The sequence below is a fragment of the Sorghum bicolor genome, chromosome 3 (assembly GCF_000003195.3).
Source record: "Sorghum bicolor cultivar BTx623 chromosome 3, Sorghum_bicolor_NCBIv3, whole genome shotgun sequence".
Taxonomy (NCBI): Eukaryota; Viridiplantae; Streptophyta; class Magnoliopsida; order Poales; family Poaceae; genus Sorghum; species Sorghum bicolor.
This window is the reverse complement of record NC_012872.2, coordinates 15832495-15859636: the sequence shown is the minus strand read 5'-3', so window position 1 is coordinate 15859636 and position 27142 is coordinate 15832495. Positions and strand designations below refer to the sequence as shown.

The 27142-nt window shown below is 46.6% G+C and overlaps 2 protein-coding genes across 2 annotated transcripts; both read right to left on the bottom strand.

The window, feature by feature from the left end:
• Positions 8692–10741, bottom strand: LOC8060364. Its single transcript, XM_002455510.2, has one exon. The coding sequence runs from the start codon at positions 10614–10616 to the stop codon at positions 8961–8963; it is 1656 nt and encodes a 551-aa protein (XP_002455555.2). The 5' UTR covers positions 10617–10741; the 3' UTR covers positions 8692–8960.
• Positions 24319–25955, bottom strand: LOC8060363 (caffeoylshikimate esterase). The gene has a single exon (XM_002455509.2). The coding sequence runs from the start codon at positions 25527–25529 to the stop codon at positions 24537–24539; it is 993 nt and encodes a 330-aa protein (XP_002455554.1). The 5' UTR covers positions 25530–25955; the 3' UTR covers positions 24319–24536.

The window sequence follows — 27142 nt, the reverse complement described above, 5'->3', positions numbered from 1 at the left end:
ATAAATTCTAAAGGGATGTGGCCCTTCATTGTAATACTAGTGTGCATGGTCGTGTTAGCAAGTGTCTAATCCAAGATCTAACTCGGTGTTAACACATGTCTCTCTATGTACCTGAATACTTCATAGCTTGAATAAGTATAGAAGAATTGACAGTTGGACACCCTGGTAACAATGCTCTTACCTACTAGTTTTCACAAGAAAGATAGTTATGATCCCAATCCTAAGACACAGAATCCCACATCTTTAGATAGCTAAAACAATATGGATCCCACATCATGCATCATAGGCCCACATCATGCATCTTAGGCCCTCCATAGTGTGTTCCCCAAGTGATGCCCAAAGAGAAGAGAGAAAAACAAAGCATCATTCAACACACTGAGACCCATGCCCGTTTCTAGTGATGCTTCAAAATCAGAGAGCTAGACAACTACATGCACCAATGCCCAAACAGTAAAAAAATTATTTTATTGCTTCTCCAGCCAAAAGAGAACTAGTAATAGATGGTTTTATTCAGAATACGGTGTCCACTATTTAAGGTGGGTCTAGTTTTTTTTGGCGCTACTCATACATTGCGGAAGGTCTTATAATGCTCCATTAGACTATCTCCAACAATGAAGACGCAAACACCACACCCATTCCATGATTTGGGTCATATATAGTTGAAAGGTCCTTATTTGGTTTTGGTAATTGAGTGACAACTTAGGTGGACTAATAGTGTTTATGTGAGATACACAGGAGATTAGTCCACAGGTGACGATGTGATGATGAAGGAGCTCATTGCATATGAGACATGACATGGAGTCATGTGACCAAGGTGGAGAAGATCAAGATGAGGCTTGGCTTGATGGACCGGTTGCAAGAGTGAAGGGCAAGTCGGAGGCTTTGAAGCGAGGGACCACGTGTGACGGTGAAGCTTGAGCAAGACTTGGCGCCGATGGACCGAGGCAACGGTGAAGAGCAAGTGAGGTCAAGATCAATGAATTAATACGGTCATGTGATGATATGAAGTGGATCATATCATTTGGTGATTGGTTGGTGCATGTGTTGCATCAACATTGGAGGAGATAGAATGGAAAGCGCAAGGCAAAGGTATAACCTAGGGCATTTCCATTTCACCGGTCATAGGTGTGTAGAGAAGTTTATGACCGGATTTAGGATAGATGGCCGTACTATCAAGAGGGGCAAACTTGTTTGCATATCGGTCATCTAGTGCCACTTGAGCGATCTAACTTTGCATACGTGTTAGGATCGAGTGGCGTGGCAAGTTGAGAGGCTAACTCCTTTGGGAAAATGTTTGTGAAAATGCTAACACACTTGCACATGGTGGTGTACACTTGGTGGTGTTGGCACATTTACAAAGGAGGTGGAGTTCCTAGGGTTGAGAGGGGTTTGGGTTCCTCTCTCCCTCCCGTCGAGCTTGCGAGGCAGGATTCGGCGCTTTTGAGAAAATTAAGTGTATATTTTCTATTGCGCCGATGGGAAATTTGAAGAAGTTGTGGGAGTATTTCTCGCTGAGAAACACTCACCGGACGCTGGTGTTGGCAGCACCTGACGCTGGTGTTGGCAGCACCGAACGCTGGTCCAGAGCGTCCGGTCTGGTGTCTGTGGCGCAGATGTGCACCGGACGCACCAGAGTGAGTCCGGTGCTCAGCGTCCGGTGTGCGGGCGGTTTGGCGACCATGAAAGGTCCTTGTTTGGTTTTGGTAATTGAATGACAACTTAGGTGGACTAATAGTATTTATGTGAGATACACAGGAGATTAGTCCACAGGTGATGATATGATGATGCAGGAGCTCATTGCATATGAGACATGACATGGAGTCATGTGACCAAGGTGGAGAAGATCAAGATGAGGCTTGGCTTGATGGACCGGTTGCAAGAGTGAAGGGCAAGTCAGAGGCTTTGAAGCGAGGAACCGCGTGTGACGGTGAAGCTTAAGCAAGACTTGGCACCGATGGACCGAGGCAACGGTAAAGAGCAAGTGAGGTCAAGATCAATGAACCAATACGATCACGTGATGATATGAAGTGGATCATATCATTTGGTGATTGGTTGGTGCATGTGTTGCATCAACATTGGAGGAGATGGAATGGAAAGCGCAAGGCAAAGGTATAACCTAGGGCATTTCCATTTCACCGGTCATAGGTGTGTAGAGAAGTTTATGACCGGATTTAGGATAGATGGCCGTACTATCAAGAGGGGCAAACTTGTTTGCATATCGGTCATCTAGTGCCACTTGAGCGATCTAACTCTACATACATGTTAGGATCGAGTGGCGTGGCAAGTTGAGAGGCTAACTCCTTTGGGAAAATATTTGTGAAAATGCTAACACACATGCACATGGTGGTGTACACTTGGTGGTGTTGGCACATTTACAAAGGAGGTGGAGTTCCTAGGGTTGAGAGGGGTGTGGGTTTTTCGGCGCTTTTGAGAAAATTAAGTGCATATTTTCTATTGAGCTGGTGGGAGTTTTGGAGAAGTTGCGGGAGTGTTTCTCGCTCACCGGACGCTGGTGTTGGCAGCTCCGGACGCTGGTCCAGAGCGTCCGGTGTGGTGTCTGTGACTCAGGTCTACAGAGCGCACCGGACACTGGCACCGGACGCTGGGCGGTTACTGTTCGAGCGTCCGGTGGTGCGTGACGTCAGTGAGTGTTTCTGACTGGAGAGCACCGGACGCTCAGGGTGCGTCTGGTGACCGTGCGACTTTGCGAATCTCTCTGCGCACGAGTCCGGTGAGCACCGGACGCGTCCGGTGTGACGCAGTAGAGCGTCCGGTGGTGTTGTGCAGGCGCGCGTGAGCAGTAGCCGTTGGCGGCAACGGTCGTTTTCAAACGGCTAGTGACACGTCGCTGACGCCTGAGCACCGGACGCTGGGGGTTGAGCGTCCAGTGGCTCCCTGTGAGCGTCCGGTGCCCACGTGTTTTGCCTAGTGAAGGGGCAACGGCTAGTTTAGCCCTTGGGGCTATAAATAGAAGTGGTGGCCGGCCTTGGCTGGTGCTGAGCACCCTTGGGACTTAGTGTCCATGCTTGGGGAGTGCTAGTAAAGCCTCTAACTCACATATTCTTGATAGTGATCATCCGATTGTGTGAGTGAGCGATTCTAGTGTGTTGCATTGAGAGATTGCATCGAGTGACACTAGGTGTTCGTGTTGCAAGCCGGTTGTGCTTGTTACTCTTGGAGGTTGCCACCTCCTAGACGGCTTGGTGGCTTGTGACTCCGTCGAAGCACGCAAGGAGATTGTGCGGTGCTCCGGAGAAGAGATTGTGAGGGGTACTGTGCTCACCCCGCGGCTATCGCGAAGAGTAACTCTAGTTGAGCGAGACGTGAAGAGCGACACGTGGTCCGACCGGGTCAAGTGCTAGAGCTTGTGGTAAGCACTCCATGTGGGAGAGTGTGACTTTCGGGTCACCACTAGCAAGAGGACCGGCGGCAACCTTGGAGCTTGTCTCAACGGGGACGTAGCTTGGTGGCAACCAAGTGAACCTCGGGAGAAAATCATCGTGTCAACATTGTTCTTCCCGTTGGTTTGCAAGTCCCTAACACAAGCTTGTTCTTACATTCATATACTTGTGCTTGTGTAGTTGCTCTTGTAATTAGTTAGCTTGTGTAGCTTGCTAGTTACCTTCTTGCTTGTGTAGCTAGAAGTAGTTCCCTTGCGTGACTAATTTGGTTTGTGTAACCTTGTTAGTCATATTGCTTAGTTTGTGTAGCTAAGTATTTTGCGCTCTCTAATTTGGCATTGGTTGCCTTGTTATTGAGCTTGCTAGTGAGCTTAGGCTTTGTGTGCTTTGCCTCACTAGTTTGTGTAGGAGCTTCCCCGCTTTGCAAAGTACTAGTTGCATAGACTTGTGTGACCTTGCTTCTAGATTTGGTTAGGTGAGCTCTTGCTAAGGTAGCACCTTGCTTGCTTGTTTAGGATCTTTTCAAGGTGCTAGAGAACTTAGATAGAGGGGTGTAGTCTTAGCTAGACCGATAGTTTTAATTCCGCATTTGTTTCGGTTAGCCGACGCGATAAGTTTTAGAAAGGACTATTCACCCTCCCTCTAGTCCGCCATCTCGACCCTTTAGACCCTCTCTGCGTTTGAGTCTGGTGAGCACCGGACACTCAGGGTGTGTCCGGTGGCTCGCGTCTGGTGGCCGTGTGAGTTTGTGGAGTTCTCTGCGCACGGGTCCGGTGTGCACCGGACGCGTCCGGCGTGACGCAGTAGAGCGTCCGGTGGTGTTGTGCAGGCGCGCGTGCGCAGTAGCCGTTGGCGGCAACGGTCGAGTTCAAACGACTAGTGACACGTGGCTGACGCCTGAGCACCGGACGCTGGGGGTTGAGCGTCCGGTGGCTCCCTGTGAGCGTCCAGTGCCCACGTGTTTTGCCCAGTGAAGGAGCAACGGCTAGTTTAGCCCTTGGGGCTATAAATAGAAGTGGTGGCCGGCCTTGGCTGGTGCTGAGCACCCTTGGGACTTAGTGTCCATGCTTGGGGAGTGCAAGTGAAGCCTCTAACTAACATATGCTTGATAGTGATCATCCGATTATGTGAGTGAGCGATTCTAGTGCGTTGCATTGAGAGTTTGCATCGAGTGGCACTAGGTGTTCGTGTTGCAAGCCGGTGGTGCTTGTTACTCTTGGAGGTTGCCACCTCCTAGACGGCTTGGTGGCTTGTGACTCCGTTGAAGCACGCAAGGAGATTGTGTGGTGCTCCGGAGAAGAGATTGTGAGGGGTACGGTGCTCACCCTGCGGGGATCGCGAAGAGCAACTCTAGTTGAGCGAGACGTGAAGAGCGACAAGTGGTCCGGCCGGGTCAAGTGCTAGAGCTTGTGGTAAGCACTCCACGTGGGAGAGTGTGACTTGCGGGTCACCACTAGCAAGAGGACCGGCGGCAACCTTGGAGCTTGTCTCAACGGGGACGTAGCTTGGTGGCAACCAAGTGAACCTCGGGAGAAAATCATCGTGTCAACTTTGTTCTTCCCGTTGGTTTGCAAGTCTCTAACACAAGCTTGTTTTTACATTCATATATTTGTGCTTGTGTAGTTGCTCTTGTAATTAGTTAGCTTGTGTAGCTTGCTAGTTACCTTCTTGCTTGTGTAGCTAGAAGTAGTTCCCTTGCGTGACTAATTTGGTTTGTGTAACCTTGTTAGTCACATTGCTTAGTTTGTGTAGCTAAGTAATTTGCGCTCTCTAATTTGGCATTAGTTGCCTTGTTATTGAGCTTGCTAGTGAGCTTAGGAGCTTTGTGCTTTTTCTTACTAGTTTGTGTAAGAGCTCCCCCGGTTTGCAAAGTACTAGTTGCATAGGTGAAAGCCCAAGTTTGGTTTTAGTAATTAATGACACCAAGTTGCTAATGCCTTTAAGTGAATTGAGTTAGGCATAGCAACACATGTGATGAAGGTACATGGTGGCATGGAAAGGTGGCCACATGATAACAAAGAGATGAAGCATGATGTGGAGATCATGATGACGGACAAGGGAGAAAGTGAACAAGGCAAAGGTATAAACATAGGGTTTCACTTTTGCCGGTCTAAGATGAGTAGAGAAGTGATTGACCGGGTTTAGGATAGATAGCCGACTATCAAGAGGGAAAATCACGGTCATCTCTCGAATCAAGTGCTACTAGGTCCATATCTTGAGCATATGCATTAGGATCTAGTAAAGTGCTAACTTAACTCCTTTGGTGAAAATGTTTGTGAAAAGCTAACACACTTGCACTTTGGTGGTGGACACTTGTTGGTGTTAGCACATTTACAAAGGAGGTGGAGTTCCTAGGGTTGAGAGGGGTGTGGATTCGGCGCTTTTGAGAAAAATAAGTGTATATTTTCTATTGCGCCGGTGGGAAATTTGGAGAAGTTGCGGGAGTGTTTTCTCAGTGAGAAACACTCACCGGACGCTGAGTGCGGAGGCACCGGACGCTGGCCTCAGAGTCCGGTGTGCTTGACCCTGCTAGGGTTGAGCACCGGACGCACTCTGAGAGCGTCCGGTGGTTAGCGTCCGGTGTGAGGGGTTTTTGCAACCCTCTCTGCGCACGAGTCCGGTGAGCACCGGACCGTCCGGTGCCTAGCGTCCGGTGAGGTCGCGAGTTTGACAAACTCTCTGCGCATGAGTCCGGTGTGTTGCAGGTAGCCGTTAGGATCTGACACGCGAGATTCAAAGAGGACACGTGGCCAACTCCAGTGCACCGGACGCAGGGAGTCGAGCGTCCGGTGCTCACTTAGTAGCGTCCGGTGCCCCCGTTTTCAGCCCAATGAAAGTGGCCAACGGCTAGTTTCTTTGAGGGGCTTATAAATAGAAGGTGGCCGACTTTGGAAGGTTCTCTCTTGCACATTTTGATTACTTGAGACATACATTGAGCTAGAGAACACTCCCTCCACTCATCTCCTTGCTTGATTGCTCATCCTAGTGAGATTGAGTGAGATTCAAGTGCATTGCTTTGAGAGTTGCATTTAGTGGCACTTGATTCTTGAGTTTGCTGCGGATTTCTTGTTACTCTTGGGTGTTTCCCGACGCCCTAGACGGCTTGGAGCAGCGGTGGTGTTGAGCTCGTGATTGGAGATTGTTTCGAGCCTCACCAAGTGATTTGTGAGGGGTTCTTGAGCCTTCCCCGCGGGAGATCGCAATTGGCTACTCTAGTTGATTGCTCGTGGCTTGGAGGATCCCCATCTTGTGAGTGGATGTGCGGCACCCGCTGAGGGTTTGGCTTTGGATTGCCAATTAGCTCGTGATCCATCAAGTGGGTCTATCGCCACAATGAGGACTAGCTTGCAAGGGAAGCAAGTGAACCTCGGTAAAAAATCTTGTGTCATCTTTTGCCAAGGATTCTCTTATAATTGTGATTGTTTGATTGGCTATATTTCTACTCAACAACGTTGGTATAACAATCACTCACCTCTCCTTTACTTATGTGCTTACCTTGCTAGTTGTGTAGCTTGTTTAGCTTAGCTTTCTTGCTAGACTTGTGTAGGTGGCTTGCATAGTTTAGTTGTGCCAGTGCTAGAATAGCTTCGCCTTTTGTTTTACTAATTAACTTGTCTAGTTGAAGTTTGTAGAACTTTTTAATAGGCTATTCACCCCCCCTCTAGCCATTTGGACCTTTCAATAGGTTTGTGTGACCTTGCTCCTAGAATTGTTTAGGTGAGCTCTTGCTAAGGTAGCACCTTGTTTGCTTGTTTAAGATCTTTTACAAGGTGCTATAGAACTTAGATAGAGGGGTGTAGTCCTGGCTAGACCGATAGTTTTAATTCCGCATTTGTTTCGGTTAGCCGACGCAATAAGTTTTAGAAAGGACTATTCACCCCCCTCTAGTCCGCCATCTCGACCCTTCAACAGTAGAAAACTCACATACCCAAATCTTAGCTTCTCCAACAGCTGAGAACCCAAAATTTCCTCCGCCGAGGAAGAAGATGGCGGGTACGGCAACTCTGACGAGGAAGAAGACGGTGTGCAGCGGGGACGACGACCCTGAAGACGGCCGCGACGGCGAGGATGGCAGCCGGACAGCAAGGATGGCCGGTGCTGGCGGTCGGACAACGAGGATGGCGGCGCGGTGGCCGGACAGCAAGCTCTGCGCGGGCACACCGCGAGCAGCACCGAGTCCGGGCAACAATGGCGCGCGGAGGTGGCCAGCAGCGGCGGTGGCGGCGCGAGCAGCCGGCCCCGGGCAGCAACGAGCACCACAGCGAGTTGCAGCGGTGAGCGCTTGCAGCAGGCAAGCAGCAGCGTCGGTGGCGCAAGCAACCAAGCCCGAGCAGTGTGTGCACACTGCAGCGGTGCAGGTAGGAGATTTGCCAGAGATTTGTCGAAGATTTACGTTCTACCTAGATTCCCTGGAGATTTGCGGCTCCCTGGCTTCTCTAATTGGAGTTGCTGGAGATTTGCATTCTCCTGTCTGCGAGACGCATATTTGCGTTTTGTGTGCGAGGGTACGCAAAATAAGTCTCCAATTTAAGTCCGGAGGATATTTTTTTGAGACTCAAAACACTGTGCATGACCTATTTTGAATATGGGTTGCATTGTTGGAGTTAGCCTACCATGATCCCAAGCGTTGGATCCTATGAGGTAAGGATCTCATAGAATCCTATTCCAAATGTAAAATCCAAAAAAAGTCAACATATAAAATTGAGTAATATCTTTGAGTAGGAGTAATTATGTTCTATCAATTTAATAATTTGATATCATTTTCTATTTGCAGTGCCATGTTAAGTAATTTAATTATGAGTATAATGTCCAAACTTTAGTTGGAGTGAGATCGGCATAATTTGTTGACTCAAGTTTACAGAAATTTAACAAATTTATCAAAAATCGGCATTATATTATAGAAGTCAACGTTTTACGAATATATTTAAAGTTGGATTTAATAAATATATCTATTTCTCAAAAATCATGATTCGAATGTCAAATACTGTCAAATAAAAAGTAATCCTATCTAAGACTCTTTTGTCTTTTCCTATCAACCTTGCAGAGCTGCTGCCATTGGAGGATGATGGTGCCTGAGCCGCTGCTGCTTCATCTCTAGAAAAAGACCGCCCATTGCTCGAGCTCATGCCCGTGAGGCCGTGAGTTTCGATGCCAAGGGTTTCGATTCGCGACGGATCGGAGTAGATTGTCAGCCTGTCGGCCTGCCCCTGTGCGTGCAGTTGACCACCATCGTCTCCACAGGGCAAATCGAGCAACGGGGAACAAACAAACAAAGAAGTACGTACACGAGTACAGCTAAACAGAAACATGCATTTGTCTGACCTGATATTACAGCCACACCGCGCACATACTATGAACATGCTACACTGAAACCCTTGAGCACTACTGTCCTTTTGTCCTAGATAGAGAACTACTGCTGCTAATGATACTACGGGAAGAACTAAAGTTTACTACTAATGATATGCTAGAACAAAAGTTTTCCTTTTTAAAAAAGAACAGCTACTGAGTACTGACTGCTACCGGTAATGGAATGGAAAGGCACGCACGACTGCACGACAGCTAGTTTGGGTGTCCGGCGGTGGACGGGCTGGGGCTGGACCCAATCGGCTGCTGCTGCTGCTGCTGCTGGTGTGCTGCGAGCGGCGACGCGCCGGCGCCAGGGTTGTGGTCGACGGAGGAAGAGTTGACCTCGGCCATGTCGAGCTCGATGTCCTTGTGGCGGAGCATGAGCAGCAGGCGCCGGCTCTCCATGCGGTGGCGGTCGTTCTGCAGGCGCGCGCGCTGCAGCTCGTGCTCCTTCTCGTCGCGGAACCGCTCCCATTTCAGCCGCTGCCCATCCAGGTAGCACGCGTGGGAGTCCAGGCGGATCTGCTGCTCCTCCACGTCCAGCGCGCGGCGACGCATCCAGGATCGGACCTGATGCGGGTCCATCGCCGCGGTCGCGGACGCGAGCTCGCTCTTCACCTGCCGCAGCATCGCCGATGGGTCGGGTGCCACCCGCGCCGCCTTCTTCCGCCGCCTCCTCCTCCTCGCGCTTCTCCCACCAGTACCACCGCCTTCCGCCTCGTCGTCGAGGTCCTCGCCACGCCCGCGCTTGCCGCCGCTGTGCTGACGATGACTGGGGCGGTTGTTGCTGGGGTACATGTGGCCGTCCTCCTCCTCCAAATCGTAGTCGTCCACGTCCTCGTCGCTGTTGTCGCTCACGGCATCGTCGTCGTCGCTGTCGTCGTCGTCGTCGTCGTCGTCGTCGTCGTCCGCGACGTCGGCGGAGGAGTCCTTCATCCCCGGCGGGGACGGGGCCGCCTGATGCTGCGCGTAGGCGTGGCGGGCGGCGGACGAGGCTGCGGCGGCCACGGGCACCGGCGCCGGGTGGTGGAGGCAGGCGGCGTCCCCGCCGCCGGCGTGCGCAGGCAGGTGCGATCCCCCGGCGGCGGCGGCGCTGTTGTGGTAGGCGCACATCTCGCGGAAGAAGAGGTGCTTGGAGCTGAGCAGCTTGCGCGCCTCGTCCTTGGCCTTGGGCGTCATGTCGTCGAGGGTGTCGAGCAGCGCGTGGTTCTCGACCACGCGGCAGGCGCGGCCGCGGCCCAGCAGGTCCACCACGCGCTTGTACCGCTTGTTGAGGTCGTTGAACTTGTCCTCGCACTGCTGCGGCGACACCACGAAGCCCTTGTCCATCATGGCGTGCGACACCGACTTCCACTTGCCCTTCTTCTGCTGCTGCGCCGCCGCCGCGTGCCCGTGCCCCGCCCTGCCCGCCCTGCCTGCCCCCGCGCCGCCAGCCGTCGCCACGCCCTCCCCATCGTCCCCGACGCTGTACACCACCCCGATGAGCAGGCGCACCATGGCGTCCGTCCACTTCATCCTCGTCCACGGGCACGCCGCCGACGCCATCTGCTGCGCCTGCTGCTGCGGCACCACCACTCCTCCCTTCCCGCCGCCACCGTTGCCCACCACGTCGTCGTCGTGCCCTGCCCCCACCGCCGCCGCGCTCACCACGACCCTGGACGACGACGTGTTGGAGTAGGGCGAGAACGACGACGGCGGCGGCGGCGCCGCCTGCTGCTGCAGCTGGAACCCACCCTGCTGGTGCTGGAACGCGGCGGCCGGGTGCATCTGCTGCGGGGCGCGGTGCATGTCCAGCCCCAGCATTGCCGCCGACCCCACCCCGCCGCCCCGCGGCGCCATCCCTCCCCCTCCCCCGTCGCCCCTCTCCATCGCCGGCAAACCGCCAATCTCTACTCCACCCGGTCTACTCTAAACCACTTGTCGCTCTCGCTCGTGCTGCCGCTGTTGTACACGATGCGCCGTGGGAAAACGGCAGCGAGGTGGGGTGCGGTTTATATGTGGGGGGGGGGGGGGGGGGGGGAGCTGGGTGGGCGATCGCCGATTCGTCGCCGCCGGTTTCGCCCGTGCGGCTGCGACCGCCTCCGGGCGCGGCAGCGGCACGGGTACCCCGGTTTTGCCCCCCCGCGCCTCACCGTTTCCAGCGGTGGGAGCCCACAGTCCCGCAAAACCGACTGGGATCCGCTGCGGGGCGGCGCTCCCCGCTTTTACGTGCGCGTGCTACTGTTTCGGGTTGGTTGGGGGGTGTCAGGTGCGCACAGGAGATCCGATACCGCCTGTGGAGGACTGGACTGGGAAAACAGCTGCCCGGGGTGGGCTGCCCCTGGTTTTGGGTTTTTTCTTTTGAGAACGCGATTACAGAAAAGACCCCCACTGTTGGATGGACATCCCTGTGCTAGTGGTCAACCTGTAAGTGACAGTCACGTTGACCTTGTCAACCGTTTGTAGTAAGGTTCTGCTACAGTTGCTTCACAAGTTGACTCGCCGTTCGCTATCAGATCTGTCACAACGTCTCTTGATACCATGATGCATACGAAATCCTCCCTCCGGATTCCTACGTTTGGGTTGACCCAAGAACTCTTGGTATAAATTTTTATTTTACTTTTGCCAAAATTTATTTTTAAGTTATGATGGTGAACTCATTGTCTTTGTACCTCTAAAATTCGTGAAACTCGCATAATGTTCACGATATAATTTCACAGGCCTGGCGGTTCACACCATAGCTAGCTACGTGAAGTTTCATAACCTTGAGGCTACGACCGATAATTGATTATTAAGAATGTATATTGTTTTCTTTGGCGAAAATGGCATGCTTATTTGACGAGAGTATACCCACCTTATAGATGTTTGGGTAATATTTGATGAAGTTATAGTAGGTGTTTTGAACCATTGTCACATTTTGCTACTATTTTGTAAGAATCAATACTGCCCTATTTGCTTGAATGACTAGGACCATTAATTTTAGCTCTAGCTCGACCGTATCGTTTAACATGGCATTCATGATGGCTACAGATAATTATGGCACGGTTCAGTTAATGCAACAAAAACATTAGACAAAAGTGTAGCATATACATGTCTACTTTCTTATTGGGGAAAACCCCGCCACCACTCGAGGCTCTCCAACTCGGCATGCTTTTTGCTATAGCCGCGTGGTAGTCCTACGCTTCTTTGTCTCATGGGTTGCATTAGTTTCTTGTTTGTATACATGGGGCAATGTACCAAATTACTACTAGCGGCCAACAAATCTAGAAATTGTTGCCTCTTGCATTTTTTAATATTTCCACACCCATGTGGCATGCTTTTCGCTCATCATGATACACTTTGCCAAGACAAAATTCTTCTAGATGCTCATAGTTAGGGCATCTAGCCATCCGCAATGGGCGATTATATATACCCTGTGAGGGTTGTCCATATTTCGAACCGGCTCTGATGAAATAAAATGCTTCTCTTCATTCTTCACCATCATCTCTCTCCCCTGTCGTTGCCACTTGCGCTTGTAGGATGAACTCCAAAGGTAGTAAACCCTACAATTGAGCTCAAGGCAAGCCTTTTGTCAGTAGTGGTTGGGGCCAAGAGGGAGAAAATGGTCGATGAAGAAGACACTCCTAACGATGAAGATGTAGCAATGGATGTTAACTAGATGATCATGGATAGAGCTAGCTGGGTTAGCAAGGCCTTGCCCCTTTGCTTGACCTAAAAAAACTGAACCCCCTTTTTATCTCATTTTAGATTAATTTGTCCATGTAAGCATATAAAATGACACATATAATGATATACTTTCATAAGAAACCTTCTATTTCTACTAGATAGGGCATAACATGCAACATCACTACATGTTTTTATGTTTCAAGAAATATACCACCCTTTCCACTTCTCACACACACACACTCTAACATTGTGTTTAGTTTTTGGCGCGTGACTTCATCCAGAATCACCTGATCTAGCATGACTTGATTACCTATAGGTTTGGATTATTCTTTGTTGGTGTCATGTCATCCACCACTACTACACTGACTTTAGGCTTTAAGAGCACTCACATGCAAAACCACAATAAGGGGGGCAGTGTTGTTCGATGGTTTTTGAGCTCAACCGTTGGTTTAATGCATCACTCATGATGGCTATGGATAATTGTACACGGTTTAGTTAATGCGACAAAAAACATGAGACAAAGCGAAGCATGTACATATCTACTTCCTTACCGTGGAAAGTACTCCAACTTGGCATGCTTTCTGTTGTAGCCGTGTGGTGATCCTTCTACGCTTCTCTGTCTCATGGTTTGCATTTTTTATGTATATATACAGGGCATTGTACCAAAGTTATTACTAGCGGCCAACGAATCTACAAATTGTCACCTCATGCATTGTTTAGTACCTTTCAGACGTTGCATGCATTTTGTTTGTGAAGATATATATATTTTACTGAGGTAACATTCTTCTAGCTACTCCAACTTTGGTCATCTAAACGTTCATAGTGGGTGATTTTATATATTGGTGGAACTTGCTCCTATACATTGTGAGGGTTGTTCCCATACCCGAAAACAAAGAACCTACTCTCGTACTTGGAATTGGCTCCCATAAAATAAATCACTTCTCTTCAATCTTCATCATCGTCCCTCTCCCCTATCATTGCCACTCGCTCTTCTAGAATGAACTCTAGATACAACAAGACTTATCAATCGAGCTCAATTGCCATCAACATCCAAAGGCAGGAGGGATGCAAAATGGTTAATTAATTAAGAATGCACTCCTAACAATGAGGATACAATGATGGATGCTGACTAGAGGATCATGGACGAAGCTAGCTAGGGACAACAAGGTCTTGCCCCTTCCTAGAGCTAAAAAATTTCAAGCCCCTTTTAATCTTATGTTAGATTAATTTGTTCATGTAAGCATATAATTAAAATGACACATACAATGATATATTTACATTAGAAACTTTCTATCTACTTCTTCTGCTCTTTTGTCATACTCTGGAAGGGTGGAATATATCAACACATTTTTTACTCCCACTGTTACCTATGTCATGTGTACTTTCAAGCTGCATAAAGGTGTGACACATGATATTGATAGGATTAGAAAGCAATGCCTTTAGAGAGGGAATTCTGAGAAAAATAAAGGTGGTAATTTGGTTGCCTGGCCTCTAGCTCAAAGACCCAAGAATAAAGGGGGGTGGGTATCAAAAACCTCCTCTTACATAATGATGCACTGCTTTTTAAACATGCTTTCAGAGAAGTTGGGTCGTTTTGGTGGAAAGATATCTTTAGGTTAAAGGATCTGTACGGTTCTATCACCACATGTTAACTTGGTAATGGCTCCTCGGTGCTCTTCTAGAAAGACTGCTGGGCTGGTGAAAGCCTTTTGGATCAGTTCCCTAACATTGGCATATGAGGATTGTGCACACTAGGCAACATTTATGTCTTCCATACTTCATTAAAATTTTTCTCATTGCAACCTGGGAATTATGGAAAGTCAGAAATAGACTTGTCTTTGATGGTGTCCATGCTACTTTTAGTAGATGGCTCAGAAATTTCAAGGATGAAGCTACCCTTCAAGCTAAATGCCTAAAAGATAATGACAAAGCTTTAGTTGTTATGTGGCTCGATGGATTGTAATCTTCTTTTCTTTTCTTTTCTTTTCTTCTATGTTTACTGCTCTCCCTCTTTTGGGCTCTACAGTTCTTTTGCTTCGTTCCTTCTCAACTCCCAGCTGTAAGTCTCCTCCTCCCTTGTATCTTTCGCCCTCTTAAAGAGAAGTTTTAATACACCGTGGGGAGCTCCCCCATGTTTTTTGCGTTCAAAAAAACAAACACATTGTAAAAGACAAAACTCATGCATAAAAAAAAGTTTAGAGAAATAGTCAAGAACTCTGACATACTTATAATGAATGGTAGACCTTATGAGTATCTAATTCATTCTGAGACGTACTGCCAAATGATTGAGTTAATATAATCATACACCAAATTATAGTTGTTTTCATGTTGTAAATGATCTGATAGAGCCTGATTGAGCATTATGTACATAGCTATCAAGTTCACAATTGCAACATTTATTTTATAAATGATTTGCAAAAAAAAAAAACGGGTGAGCACGGCTAGTAATATAAAAGCACCAAATAAAGCACGTCCTCCTTTTTAAACGCATGTTTTAGCTTTCTCGTTCAATTATTTAGGCCCTGTTTAAGTTCCTAAAAAATTTTGCAAAATTTTTCACATTCTTCGTCACATCGAATCTTTAGACGCATGTATAGAGTATTAAATATAGACGAAAATAAAAACTAATTGCACGTTTGATCGAAATTGACGAGATGAATCTTTTGAGGCTAGTTAGTCCATAATTAGACAATATTTATCAAATACAAACAAAAATGCTATAATATCGATTTCTTAAAATTTTTCGGAAGTAAACAAGACCTTAACGTAGAACAATATCGAGCTCATTGCCTCCCCCCTCTACCCCCGCCTAGGTTCGTTCGCACACGTGGTTAGTGGTTTTGCGCACGTGTTTTGCTGCAAAACCGTGGCTAGCTATCAAGAGAGGTGGGTCAACGGTATACAGGAAGAGAGAGGTGAGAGAGAGATATGGTCAATGACATGCAGATGGATACGGGCGTTGGTTATTGAATTCTGGCATCGCATGCAGACACGAGTCATCAGGCGATACCACTAGCGGTTTATCATTACTGTACTCAGGGTAATAAAGTAGTATAATAAAGTTTTCTCCTTTATTATTTTGCTTCTCCATGGACAAGTCAACTGTTGCCTTGAAATAAATTTAGCAGCCGCAGAAAGGATCCTAGACCAAATGACTTGAAGGCTAGGGATGAAAGAGAAATTTGTTATTGACAATCCTTATATTTTTGCAAAAGGATACGCTATAATTAAGTCTCTTTAGATCTACCGAAGATTATGAGGTCTTGATTTCTCTATAGTTGTAAAAAACTGGATTTTGCAATAAAACAATGAAGCCTGTTTTATAGAAATGAATTATAGGTCCAATAAGTGTTTCAGATCCAATATTTCCGATAGTAGGTTACAGGCGTACTATAATTCTCATAATTTGGTGGTCGAATTGCAAGAATCCGACTATTTGGATTCTATTATCTATAATTTCTTTTTTTTGTGAATATATCTATAATTTGTTTATTATATTATGTACAGCTAGTATGATGGCACGTGTAAACAACGTCGATAGTAGCTTTTTATTATAATATTTCGATTTTCTTACTAAACAATAATTTTAGTAAACACTACCTACGTCCCACAAAGATGTATGTTGAGAGTCAAAGATTCTTAATTCTGACTACATACATATAAAAAAGTATTATGATGCGTAATTAATTATGTGATATATTTTTATAATAAATTTAGCTAAAGATATTATGTGATATATTTTTATAATAAATTTAGCTAAAGATCTGAATATAGATAATATATTCCATAAATTTAGTCAAACTTAAGGTTGTTTTGACTTCTCATAAAATAAGATGTACATTCTTGTAGCAGGGACTGAAATTTTTAAAACTAATCAATAGACATAATTTTAGTGCCTCAAAACTAATGATTTTTTAAGTTATTGATAGGAGTCTTTTTAAAAAAATTGTCTCCACCTTGATTCAAAACAACAAAAAATGTATACTAAGGGAGTACTACACCATTTCATATATTTCAAAAAGAGAATAAATGTCGATCTAAGGGCAGACTTTATCATAGAGTCTAAAGTTATTTATTACCTCGAACAATGTTGACTTAGAGTCTAAATAAGACTTGAAGTCTTATTTTTTCTACCTCTTTCTTCAATAAATATGTTGACACATCAGCAAAATACCATAAATAATATACAATTAATTATTTTAGACTCTGTGATAGAGTCTTTCACTGTGAGTGCTATAAGTGACTATGTTTTTTTATCTTCCCTCGATTCTCCTTCAGGTTCAAATTCCACTCCTCGCTCAAAACCAATGGTTGCGAACTTGGAAACCAGTGGTGATCGGTTAGCTTAGCTTTTTGCTCCAAACCAGTAAATTAAACCACCTTTGGTTTATAGTAGTCTGCCTAGCATCCATGAATTCATATATTTGTTTAGCTTCAATCCAGCTAGATTCTAGAAGAAGCCTATGCACAGGTTTAATTAATTCACGTTTGCAAAGCAAAAGTACGTTCCGATCCGTTAATTGCAACGGGACTGAATAGTTCCCTATGAGATTGCTACGAGAGATTATATTTGTGTCCATGTTCCAAGCATGGTGTCGTCAAAATGTCTAGAGAACTTTTACGGAGTATGTGCTGACTCACCTAGGCTGACCAACCCGGAGGAAGTGATGACTCATCAGGAAGCTTTCCAGGTCATTGGCTGGTTCCTCTTGTGCTAGAAAATACGAAACAATCTTGTAAAGGGGTGTTTAGTTTTCCATAAAATACAAAATGCTAACTACTTGTTGTCAAAAAAAAAATGCTAACTACTTTGGAATCATGAAATGTGAAATGCCAAAATTTTCAGGGTTATATTTAGTTTCATCCAAAATGTATAATTTATTGCCCTCATGAGAGCCTCTTGAGGCTCTTTTAGGCTTTTTTTTTCTCTCTTTGAGGCCAAAATCCAAAATGGAGAATAATCACTTTTTTGCCAAAATTTTTATATGGTATTTAGTTCTATTATACAAAATGATGAATCAAAACCCAAAATATTTTAGAATAGAAGAGGAACTAAACACCCCTAAATCACATTCTCAATGCTTTTCTTTCTTTCTTTTGTAAAATGAGGTCATGCCCACTTGAACTCGTCCTGTTCACTTTTTCTGGTATATAATGTAGGAACCATATACTTGTGATTAAGTGTACCTTATTGTGGCGTAACCTATTCATCTAGATTTAAATTCTCAATTTGATATAAGGTGCTCACATTTTAAAATAGTTATATGATTTAATGGCGTTATGCCAGCCACAGTCGTGACCAAGCCTAGGATGAAGAAGACACACCCAAGGCCCAGCCTAGGGAACAGAGGGCCAAGAAGCCGAACCCAAAGATCTTTGGAGAGCAGTGGGCCTAAAGCTACCGCTTGCATATGTAAAAAGGGGCAGTGCCTCTGTAACGAGTATAAGGCTTAGTCGAGAAGGAAGAGGAGACACATTTTGTAATATCAGAAATCATATTAGAATTTAAGAACTCATCTTACTATCTACTATTTCTCTTCCTCCTCCGACCCTTCTTCTTCTTCTTCACTCCTCCAATCCTCTTACCCCCACTGCTAACCCTCACACATCATTTTTGCAATGGCAAGCGACGTATCCATCGATGACAAGATGCAATTTCAAGATTTATCGGTTATTCTTCCAATGATAGACATGTGTGCCCATTGACAATGAGGCAAAATTTTGAGATCTACCGCCTTAGTTTTTTAAGGTATTTACAAAGGTAAAGTTTGCGTGTGTGTGTGCATTCCCAAAGAATGAGTATATGTTTTTTTTGGCGTCTACATATATATTAAATTGTAGACTTATAGTCTGCATCGAATCGTTAGATGCATACTCAGGCAATTAGGGTGTGTCTGGTCAGGTGGTCAATCCCTAACCTAGCACCCTGAAGCCAGTTTTGATTTGTTTGATCGATTGTTTGAAAATAAGTTACAACTTGACAAGAGCTGGTCATCCGTATAAAGGAGCTGGTCATCCGTGTCCTATGCTTCCGAGGAGATTAATTCATTGAATGTCAAAATCGATCGTTTTTCTAAAACCTGGACTGAACCAACCACGTGTTCGTTCTCCTCACCTCCCGGTCGGAGGTCTCGTGCGGCGGCGGAGGTGTCATGCGGCGTGATCGACCGGCTCCTGAGCACTGCGGTTCGTCGACGCCCGCAACGTGGCCGTGGCCGAGGACGGCCTGCGACTGGGTGAGGCATGCGGGGAGCCAAAGCCGTACGTCGTGCGTCGACGAGCTCACTCGACGGAGCGCGGTCGCGTATGGGAGCCTGAGGAAGCGAGCGGACAGACGGCGACGTGCCGCTGCAGCGGGGCGACCTCCATGACCATGAGCGCTTTGTCCTGGGCGGCGTGCGTGCGTGCGCGGGATGGAAGACGAGCTAGCCTTGCAATGCTTGTGCGTGCGTGCGCTTCGTCCATTCTCGTCGTGCTAGCCCTGCTGCTTGCCTTGCTCGCCCTGCTCGTGCTGCTGCTGCTGCTGCTGCCGCCATGTACTCTCGCGGTCGATGCCTTCCGCTTGTTCAACAAAATGCATCCGATTCAAAGGCCCCCGTTTGGTTCCTGTTATTTTTGGCTAAACTATTTTAGCTTCTTTTAGTCAATGTGTTTGAAACTTTAGCTACTAAAGTGACTACAATTTAGCTAACTAAAATTTAGTAGAGGTAACCAAACAGGACCAAAGAAGAGGCGACTGCATCTAAACCAGACAAACAAATACACCTAAGGCTAACCAGACTTAGGCAGTATAAACAATCAAATCAAATGATCAGGAATTGGCTCGCTGGGAGCAATCTAAAACTGTCTAGGCCAAAATTCTAGCCAAGCTAGAAATTTTTCAAGAAACCAAACACACCCTTAGACAACTAGCCAGGACGTATTCTGGTTAGAGTTCAAACCAGCTTTTCCTTTCATTGTCTTTTAAAGGAATAAATCAATGTTTCTTGAGGAAAGTTCACAGCAGCTCAGTGAGGTTAGGTTGTTAATCAGTCATTGTGGATTTTGTTTTTTAATAAGTGGATAACGTTTTTAGATTTATATAGGAAAAGGAAAGCCAGCGAAACATAATTCCCATGACTATTGAATGATGAGCTCCCGCTTGTATATTTTGGATTAAAACATGGCGTTTTTTTTGAGAGATGATTAAAACATGGCGGTGAGCGGTTAGAAGACTGTGCTGGCGTGCTGCAAAGCCTGCAACTGCCTACAACGAGCTCGGAGAAAAGAAAATGGCTCTGGTCATGGACCATTTTTTAGCAGGGCCGAGGGTGGGCAGTCGGTGCGACGGTCGGGGGCCCACGGAGTTAAGGAGTCTATATGTATAATATATAATACTTAGTATATAGATTTGTCTAATTTTTTTGGAGGCTTATACAGACACTATAGAAATCCATCAATTAATCTAAAAATTAAATTCATTAATCAACACGTCATCCACATCCACATATTGTTGGTGTTGCTTCATATTCTCGCTTGATCGATTAGTTTAGCAGATCAATGTTCCTCTTTATCATCTTCTCGTCCTATTGCCCAATCGTCCAATGGAACGATGTGGCTCCATGACACGCTAACACCACACGTCTGAACACGATGTCACTACTAGACACTAGAGCAGGAAGAGCAAGAGCATAGCTGATCGAGACTTCACCAATTTTGTTATTAGTATTCAGTGATAGGGTTCTAAATTTCTAATTCTATTCTACTTATTTATTTGTTGTACTATAATTACCTTTTATAAACTAAAACATATGGTGTAAATTAATTTTTTTTATATATTTGACATATCAAAAAAATATTTGATGGGCCCTTACCCTTTTGCTTGCACAAGGGCCCTTAAAATTATAGAGACGGCCCTGCATTTTAGGAAGGCCGGTCAGGCGGTCACGTAGCGAAGAAAAGGAATGTTGGGCCGGATAAGAGTAAGGCCTTGTTTAGATCTAAAATTTTTTTTGGATTTTGACACTGTAGCACTTTCGTTTTTATTTGACAAACATTATTCAATCATAGAGCAACTAGGCTTAAAAGATTCGTCTCGTAATTTACATATAAACTGTACAATTAGTTATCTTTTTTATCTATATTTAATGTTCCATGTATGTGCTGCAAGATTTGATGTGATGGAGAATCTTGTAAAGTTTTAGGTTTTTGGGTGTATCTAAACAAGGCACTAAGCCCACTCCTCCCAGCTTTAGGACCGACAATCCTTTTTCTTTTTCTTTTGAACTTTGGACCGACAATCCTGAGAGGGAGCAGCGCCAGGAGTCAACCACTATCTGAGCCAACCACTACGTCCCAAACACGTTCCTTTAGAAAGTGGAACGTGTTCCACAACTTAAAGGAACGAGACGAAGCTATATACCCCCTACGTTCCATAGTTTATGAAAATGTCGTACCGCGTACCACGTTCCCGTACCACGTAGCCTATGTTCCGGGAACATGGCTCCCAGGACCCGCGACGCTGGCCGATGAAGAAGTGCTGGTGGCACGCCCCAACGCCTTTGCAATAGTAAAAACACTTTCGCCAAAGTCCGTTTGTACTCAAACTCTAAAACCCGATAAAATATTTCTATTAATTTTTAAAACGGTTCATTTTACCTCCTGTTAGAAACGATTTTGAAGACGGTTTTATCCTTTTTTCTTTTTATTTGTTTTGGGAATTTTAAAAAATCATAGTAAATTACAGAAAATTCATAAATAAATAAAAAATCTAATTTTATTAGACTCCACGTGAGTAAATCTATACATTCAACATATAATATAGTATGCTTCGATACAAAGTTTTTACTATGACTTTAGATATATATATGCTTTTTTTAATTAAATGAAATAATTTATAGTTACAGTTTCTATAGTCCAATCAGGGGCGTCCCGAAGCCCGTGCGGACTGTGCGATCGAACTGGGCCCCTAAAATTTATGGGCCTCAAAATTTATTAAATATTCTAAGTATATATAATAATTTTAAGTTTGTTTTAATTAGTAAATTAGTCACAGAGACTCAATAAACGTGGCCTGTTATTTCCTTGAGAGAAAGCACATTGAGTCCAAAATCGTGAGTTAGAAAAGTCTATAGCCGGTAATTTTTCTTCACATAAGTTTGTAACCCTTCATAAGTTTATGGCTTCGTAATCGTGAGTTAGAAAAGTCTATAGTCGGTAATTCTTCTAGTCCCTTGGACTTCTTCTTTGCCCTTGGAGTTGTTCGTCGCTCAAGAGTCGAGACCTAGTAGCAATCCTAGACGGCCGAACTCAGATTAGGACGCCAGACGGAGATCATTGCCTGATATAAATTCCATACATAATCCATATTTTTATTTAGTTAATCCTTTATACATTGCCTTTGTAATATAGTGATATTTGATATTATCTTTTTTAGATTTTGACAATAGATGCTAGGCCTCCATTTAATGTTTTGAACTGGGCCTCATATTTGGCCGGGACGCCTCTGGTCCAATTGTGATGAATTTTTTATGATGATCTAATTATAGTATATGCTTAAACAGTAGTAAAAAATGTATACTCATTGAATCATGTACAACTTGTCTCATGTACTTGCTCATTTGGCTTGGCAGCCACAAGTGCACCGATGTCGCACACAACTCAGTGCTGAGTTGGGCCTGTTTAGATTGAAGATGAAAAATTTTTGGGTGTCACATCGGATATGTCGGAGGGGGTTTTTAGAAACTAAGGCCTTGTTTAGTTCCCCAAAAATTTTGCAAAATTTTTCAGATTCCCCGTCACATCGAATCTTTAGACGTATGCATGGAGTATTAAATATAGATAAAAATAAAAACTAATTGCACAGTTTAGTCGGAATTGACGAGACGAATCTTTTGAGCCTAGTTAGTCCATGATTGAACAATATTTGTCAAATACAAACGAAATTGCTACAGTGCTCATTTTGCCAAAAATTTTGGAACTAAACAAGGCCTAATAAAAAAACAAATTACATAGCTCGTCAGGAAAGTGCAAGACAAATCTATTAAGCATAATTAATTTGTTATTAGCACATGTGGGTTACTGTAGCACTTAAGGCTAATCATGGACTAACTAGGCTTAAAAGATTCGTCTCGCGATTTTCAACCAAACTGTGTAATTAGTTTATTTTTTTATCTACATTTAATGTTTCATGCATGTGTCTAAAGATTCGATGGGATGGATGAAATTTTTTTAGGTGGGAAACTAAACAGGGCATTAAAAAAACTAGCTGGTTCCACCACAAGCAGAGGCTGGGTTCCACTAAATAAAATGCATTCAAGTGGAGCCTGTAATATATGAATTCTCCATCCAGCAAGGCGTGTACGGGAAAGATGTTTCAATATCTGCGTGCTGCCCAGCGAGGACACCATAGAGCTTTGGGCACATGTTACCCAAGTACTGGACCTTGGAACTGTCAAGGTGATAGGCCAGTCCCATGCTGTAGAAGTTGCTCAGGTACACAATCTCTTTAAACGGATGAAACCCAAGTATGGTAATGTAAAAGTTGTCTGTGATCTTAGGCTTCACCGGTGGTTCTTTGCAGTCGTCGCCGCTACCATCTTCATTGTGGTTAACACCATCTTTTTCATCCGGGAACATATGATAATAGTTAATATCCTCGAAGGACCAGGCTCCACCATCCTCTGGCTGATAAGAGTAGTCCAGACTCGCCATTGCCGTCTTAAGGTTGTTGTTTCGATGCTTTAGCTCCCATTTCATCTGACGACCAGAAGACGATTCATGGAGAATCCATACCCGAAACTGGAACTTGTGATTAAGTATCGCACAGTACACCCCTTTCTCCGATTTTCCCAGGTAGCAGCATTCACTGTATGTCCCAATTTTCACCGGCGGTTTAATGACCCGATACTCATTGGTAGCCAGCGATATTCTGCAGAAGAAGTTGTTGGAGTGCACGTAGAGTGCTCCATGCCAATAGACACTGTAACGCTTGCGATCAAGTGAGTTAGCCCGCGCCATGTCGACCATGGTTCCCGCAGGTCCCCCTTGCCGGACAAATGACCTCTCCTCCCAGCGCCCTGTCCTGGACGAGAACACCAGCGTCTCGCATGTCGACGGCGGCCATTCTGATTTCGCCATCACTGGGTCGACTCTAGGCAAAAACCAGCTGCTATGAACGAATGGCATCAAGAACACCTCGTCGTGCGGCGAGACGGCCGGGTCAAATGCCAGGTGCCAAAAGTAGGGCAGTTTCTCTGGGCATGGAGGTGGGAGCCGAGGCAAGGGTGCCCACTGTCGCGTCGCAGGGTTAACCACGCTTCTGTAGCCTAGGAGGAGGCCGTTGCAGTGGCCGACGAATATGTCTTTGGAGACCGCCGTCGGCGGCGTCGCGGCAGGAGAAGAACTCGAGCAGCCCCAGCATGCAGAAGTTGATGAATATGCCGCCCATGGAGCTAGAGCGGGAGGAGATCGGCGCGCAGCAGCCTGTGCCCGTCGATGACGCCGTGCCAGGCCTTGCAGACGCAGCGGCACACGGCCAGGCTGCGCGGGGACAGGCAGCGGAGCACGCCCGCGAGCATGTCCTCGGGCAGCGCCTGCACGTGGCTCATCTCCAGTTCTCCCTCCATCTCCGTATCGATCGACTTGTATCTGTCTGTTGGTCGATGCAGCAGAAACGTCGGATACTCGTGGTTCTCTGTTCGCTCCATGGATCAGGAGGGCGGGCTGCTTTAAATAACACAAGAACACGGCAGGACGGTATCCGAGTCAACATCTGCTCGGATCGAGTAGTGTCAATCGGAATCTGGTTTTCCATCCAAACTACTTCTGCAATGCATTTTAATTTATTACATTTAATTTTACACGCCCAACTCCCAACTGCCAACTACTTCTGCAATACTAGACCGGGTCGGTGGGGACAAGAACAAGAAGTCAAGAAGCGAACATATGTGGGGATAAGAATCAAAGCTGCAAGATTCATGTAGGCATGGCGGCATCTGAAGCGGTTGCAGATGCTAGACCGGGGTTTTCACAAGAGAAAGAGATGCATCATAACAAGTTTATTGCTGGACCCGTCCTCGATACTCCATAGAATCCGTCATGGACCAGGCGCGGTTCAAGGCCATGGGCACGCACGCACGCACGCACGCGGGAGGCGTGCCCAACCTACTGCTCACCGTGGTGCGCGCCCGCGGCTGTAGCGGTGGCGGCGCGTGCCTTGAGCCAGTCGATGATTTCGTCGAACACCTTCTCGACGTTCTCCTCGGGCTCGCCGATGATCTGGTGCCACATCTCGGGGTAGACGCGCAGCGTCTTGTCGCTGCTCCCGGCGCGCGTGTAGAGCTCCTGGACGCAGGCCGGGTCGCAGACGGTGTCCTCGGCGCCGTGCACGACGAGGAGCGGCAGCTTGACCTCCTCGAACCGCTGCTGCAGGTCGCGGCAGACGCGGAGGAGCTCGAGCGCCGTGGCGGCCCTGGGCGGCGCCGTGGTGCGGCGCGGCGACGCGAGCGCGAGCTTGCGCTTCCAGTCCACCTTGAAGGACCGCTCGGGGATGTTCCCCCTGGTGAAGGCGACGCGCCAGGTGGGGACGACCTTGGCCGCCGCGGCGAGCAGGTGCTCGAGCGGCCACGGCGGCCTGAACCTGGCGCTGATCCCGCACATGGCGCCGTTGAGGACGGCGCCGTCCCGCCACAGGTCCCTGTTCCGGAGGTGGAGCAGCAGCGCGATGGCGCCGCCGAGCGACTCCCCGTACAGGAAGCAGGGGAGCGGGGGAGGGTAGTCGGCGCGGAACGGCGCGAAGGCGGCGTCGCAGTCGTCGAGGACCGGCTCGATGTCGGGGACGTGGCACTGGAGGCCCTCGGAGAAGCCGTGGCCCTGGTGGTCGAGCGCGGCGACGGCGAAGCCCGCGGCGGCGAGGTGGACGGCCGTGAGCTGGACCATCCAGCTGGACTCGCCCGTGAAGCCGTGCACGACGGCGACGGCGCCCAGGACGCGGGCGCCGTCCCCGCGGGGCACCCAGCGCTGGGTGAAGATGCGCAGGCCCCGAGGGTTGACGAAGGAGGAGGTGGAGTGGGTCACGCCGTGCCGCGCGTAGAACTCGTCCGGCGTCAGGCGCCCGAAGGGGCTCCGCTCGTCGGCCTCCGCAATCGGGTGCACCATCTTTGCTGGTGGTTGCTGCTCAGCTGCTGGATGAAGATGGATACACTCCTATACTAGTAGGTAGAGAGAGAGAGAGAGAGAGAGAGAGAAAGAGGAGAGCCCGCCGGAGAGAGAGAGAGAGAGGAGGCGTTGGTCGGTATCGGACCGCCTGCCTGCCTCTGGTGCGGGATGGAAACAATGGACCGGTGAAGGGGGAGGGCAGGCGCCGGCGCCACTTTTATTGGACTATCCTCCTACGCAGCACGAATACTTGAGGTCAGGGTCGTATCCCAACGAACGATACGCCCCGATATGTATCGCCGGAGTATCCGATTTTTATACTTTGTGAACTGTGAACTCTAGATAGAGTATGGATTTGTTATTTGTGAATTTGGTGTATTACTGTAATATATATGCGCTACCGTATGCTGTTATGTATTGAAAATTCAATGTGTATTATTGTTTATTTATATTTAAAAGGTACTCAGACTTATCCGCGAATCTTTTTTTTTAAAAAAAAAAAGAAATTGCCGTGTCCACACATATCTATGGGCCTATTTAGTTTTCCATATGGGTATTTTTTTTTTAGATTTTGAGCATCATAATGGAACTAATATCATTTAAATTGTTTTGGCAAATTGGTTGCTAGTATTTTGTACTTTGAATTTTGGTCTTAAGAGCTCAGAAAAAACCCCCATAAAAACAGCTCCATGTATTTTGGACCCTAAAAATTTTGGTATATTGGATAAAAGTAAACATACCAATGAAAAATTTTGCATTTTATATTTTATTATTTCAAGGTACTTGATATTCTGTATTTTGTAGGGCAGGGTAGGAATTACAAATTCTTGTGCTGCGCTGCTCCAGTGCTTGCGAAGTGAAACAGCAGCGTGATAGATCCATTCGTCCTTGTTTGTGGGCACAGTGTGGGCAGGTACTGCGCCCATGTATATCGTGTTGGGTATCCGTGTGTTTTTTTCCCACCTTTTCTCTTCCTCTCACCTGGCACGGGTGGCAGCGAACAGTCACTCGGGGCGTAATTAACCCCGAATCGAACTAACCGAGACCGAGACCGAACTTTTCGGTCATAAATTCGGTCCTTGCTTCTAACTAACCGAACTTTATACGGTTAGTTCGGGTATAAATGTCGGTTAACCGAACTAACCGAAATTCTCTGTTGGGAATCCTAAACTATTTTTTTATCTTTTAAAAGACTTGATTGTGTGTTGTTTTTGTTGTGTCATTGTGAGTTTGTGACTTGTGAGTTGTGAGATGCTACTATAGTTAGTATTTGAATAAGGAGAACCAAAATATTTGTATTATTTTGTGCAAACATGCTGCTGAAATTTGATACAAATGTGCTAGTCCGGTTAGTTCGGTCGTGACCGAGACCGAACCGAACTAACCGAGACCGAAATTGCTCGGTCTTTATTTTTTCAACTAACCGACCGGTCCTTATTTTGTGATGACCGAACTTTCAAAATAACCGAGGAACCGATCGGTTCGCTTCGGTCATACCGAACGTCCAGACCTAGCGAACACTACGACGGTGAGGATTTATTGGGCTGGCACACTGTTATTTATTTTTTGTTAGCCCCAAGCTAGTACTACAGATTGAACTTGCGAAATGGAAA

Excerpts from the sequence above, each read along its gene's own strand:
- LOC8060364 (XM_002455510.2), bottom strand. The coding sequence starts at position 10,616 with ATGGAGAGGGGCGACGGGGGAGGGGGAGGGATGGCGCCGCGGGGCGGC.
- LOC8060363 (XM_002455509.2), bottom strand. The coding sequence starts at position 25,529 with ATGGTGCACCCGATTGCGGAGGCCGACGAGCGGAGCCCCTTCGGGCGC.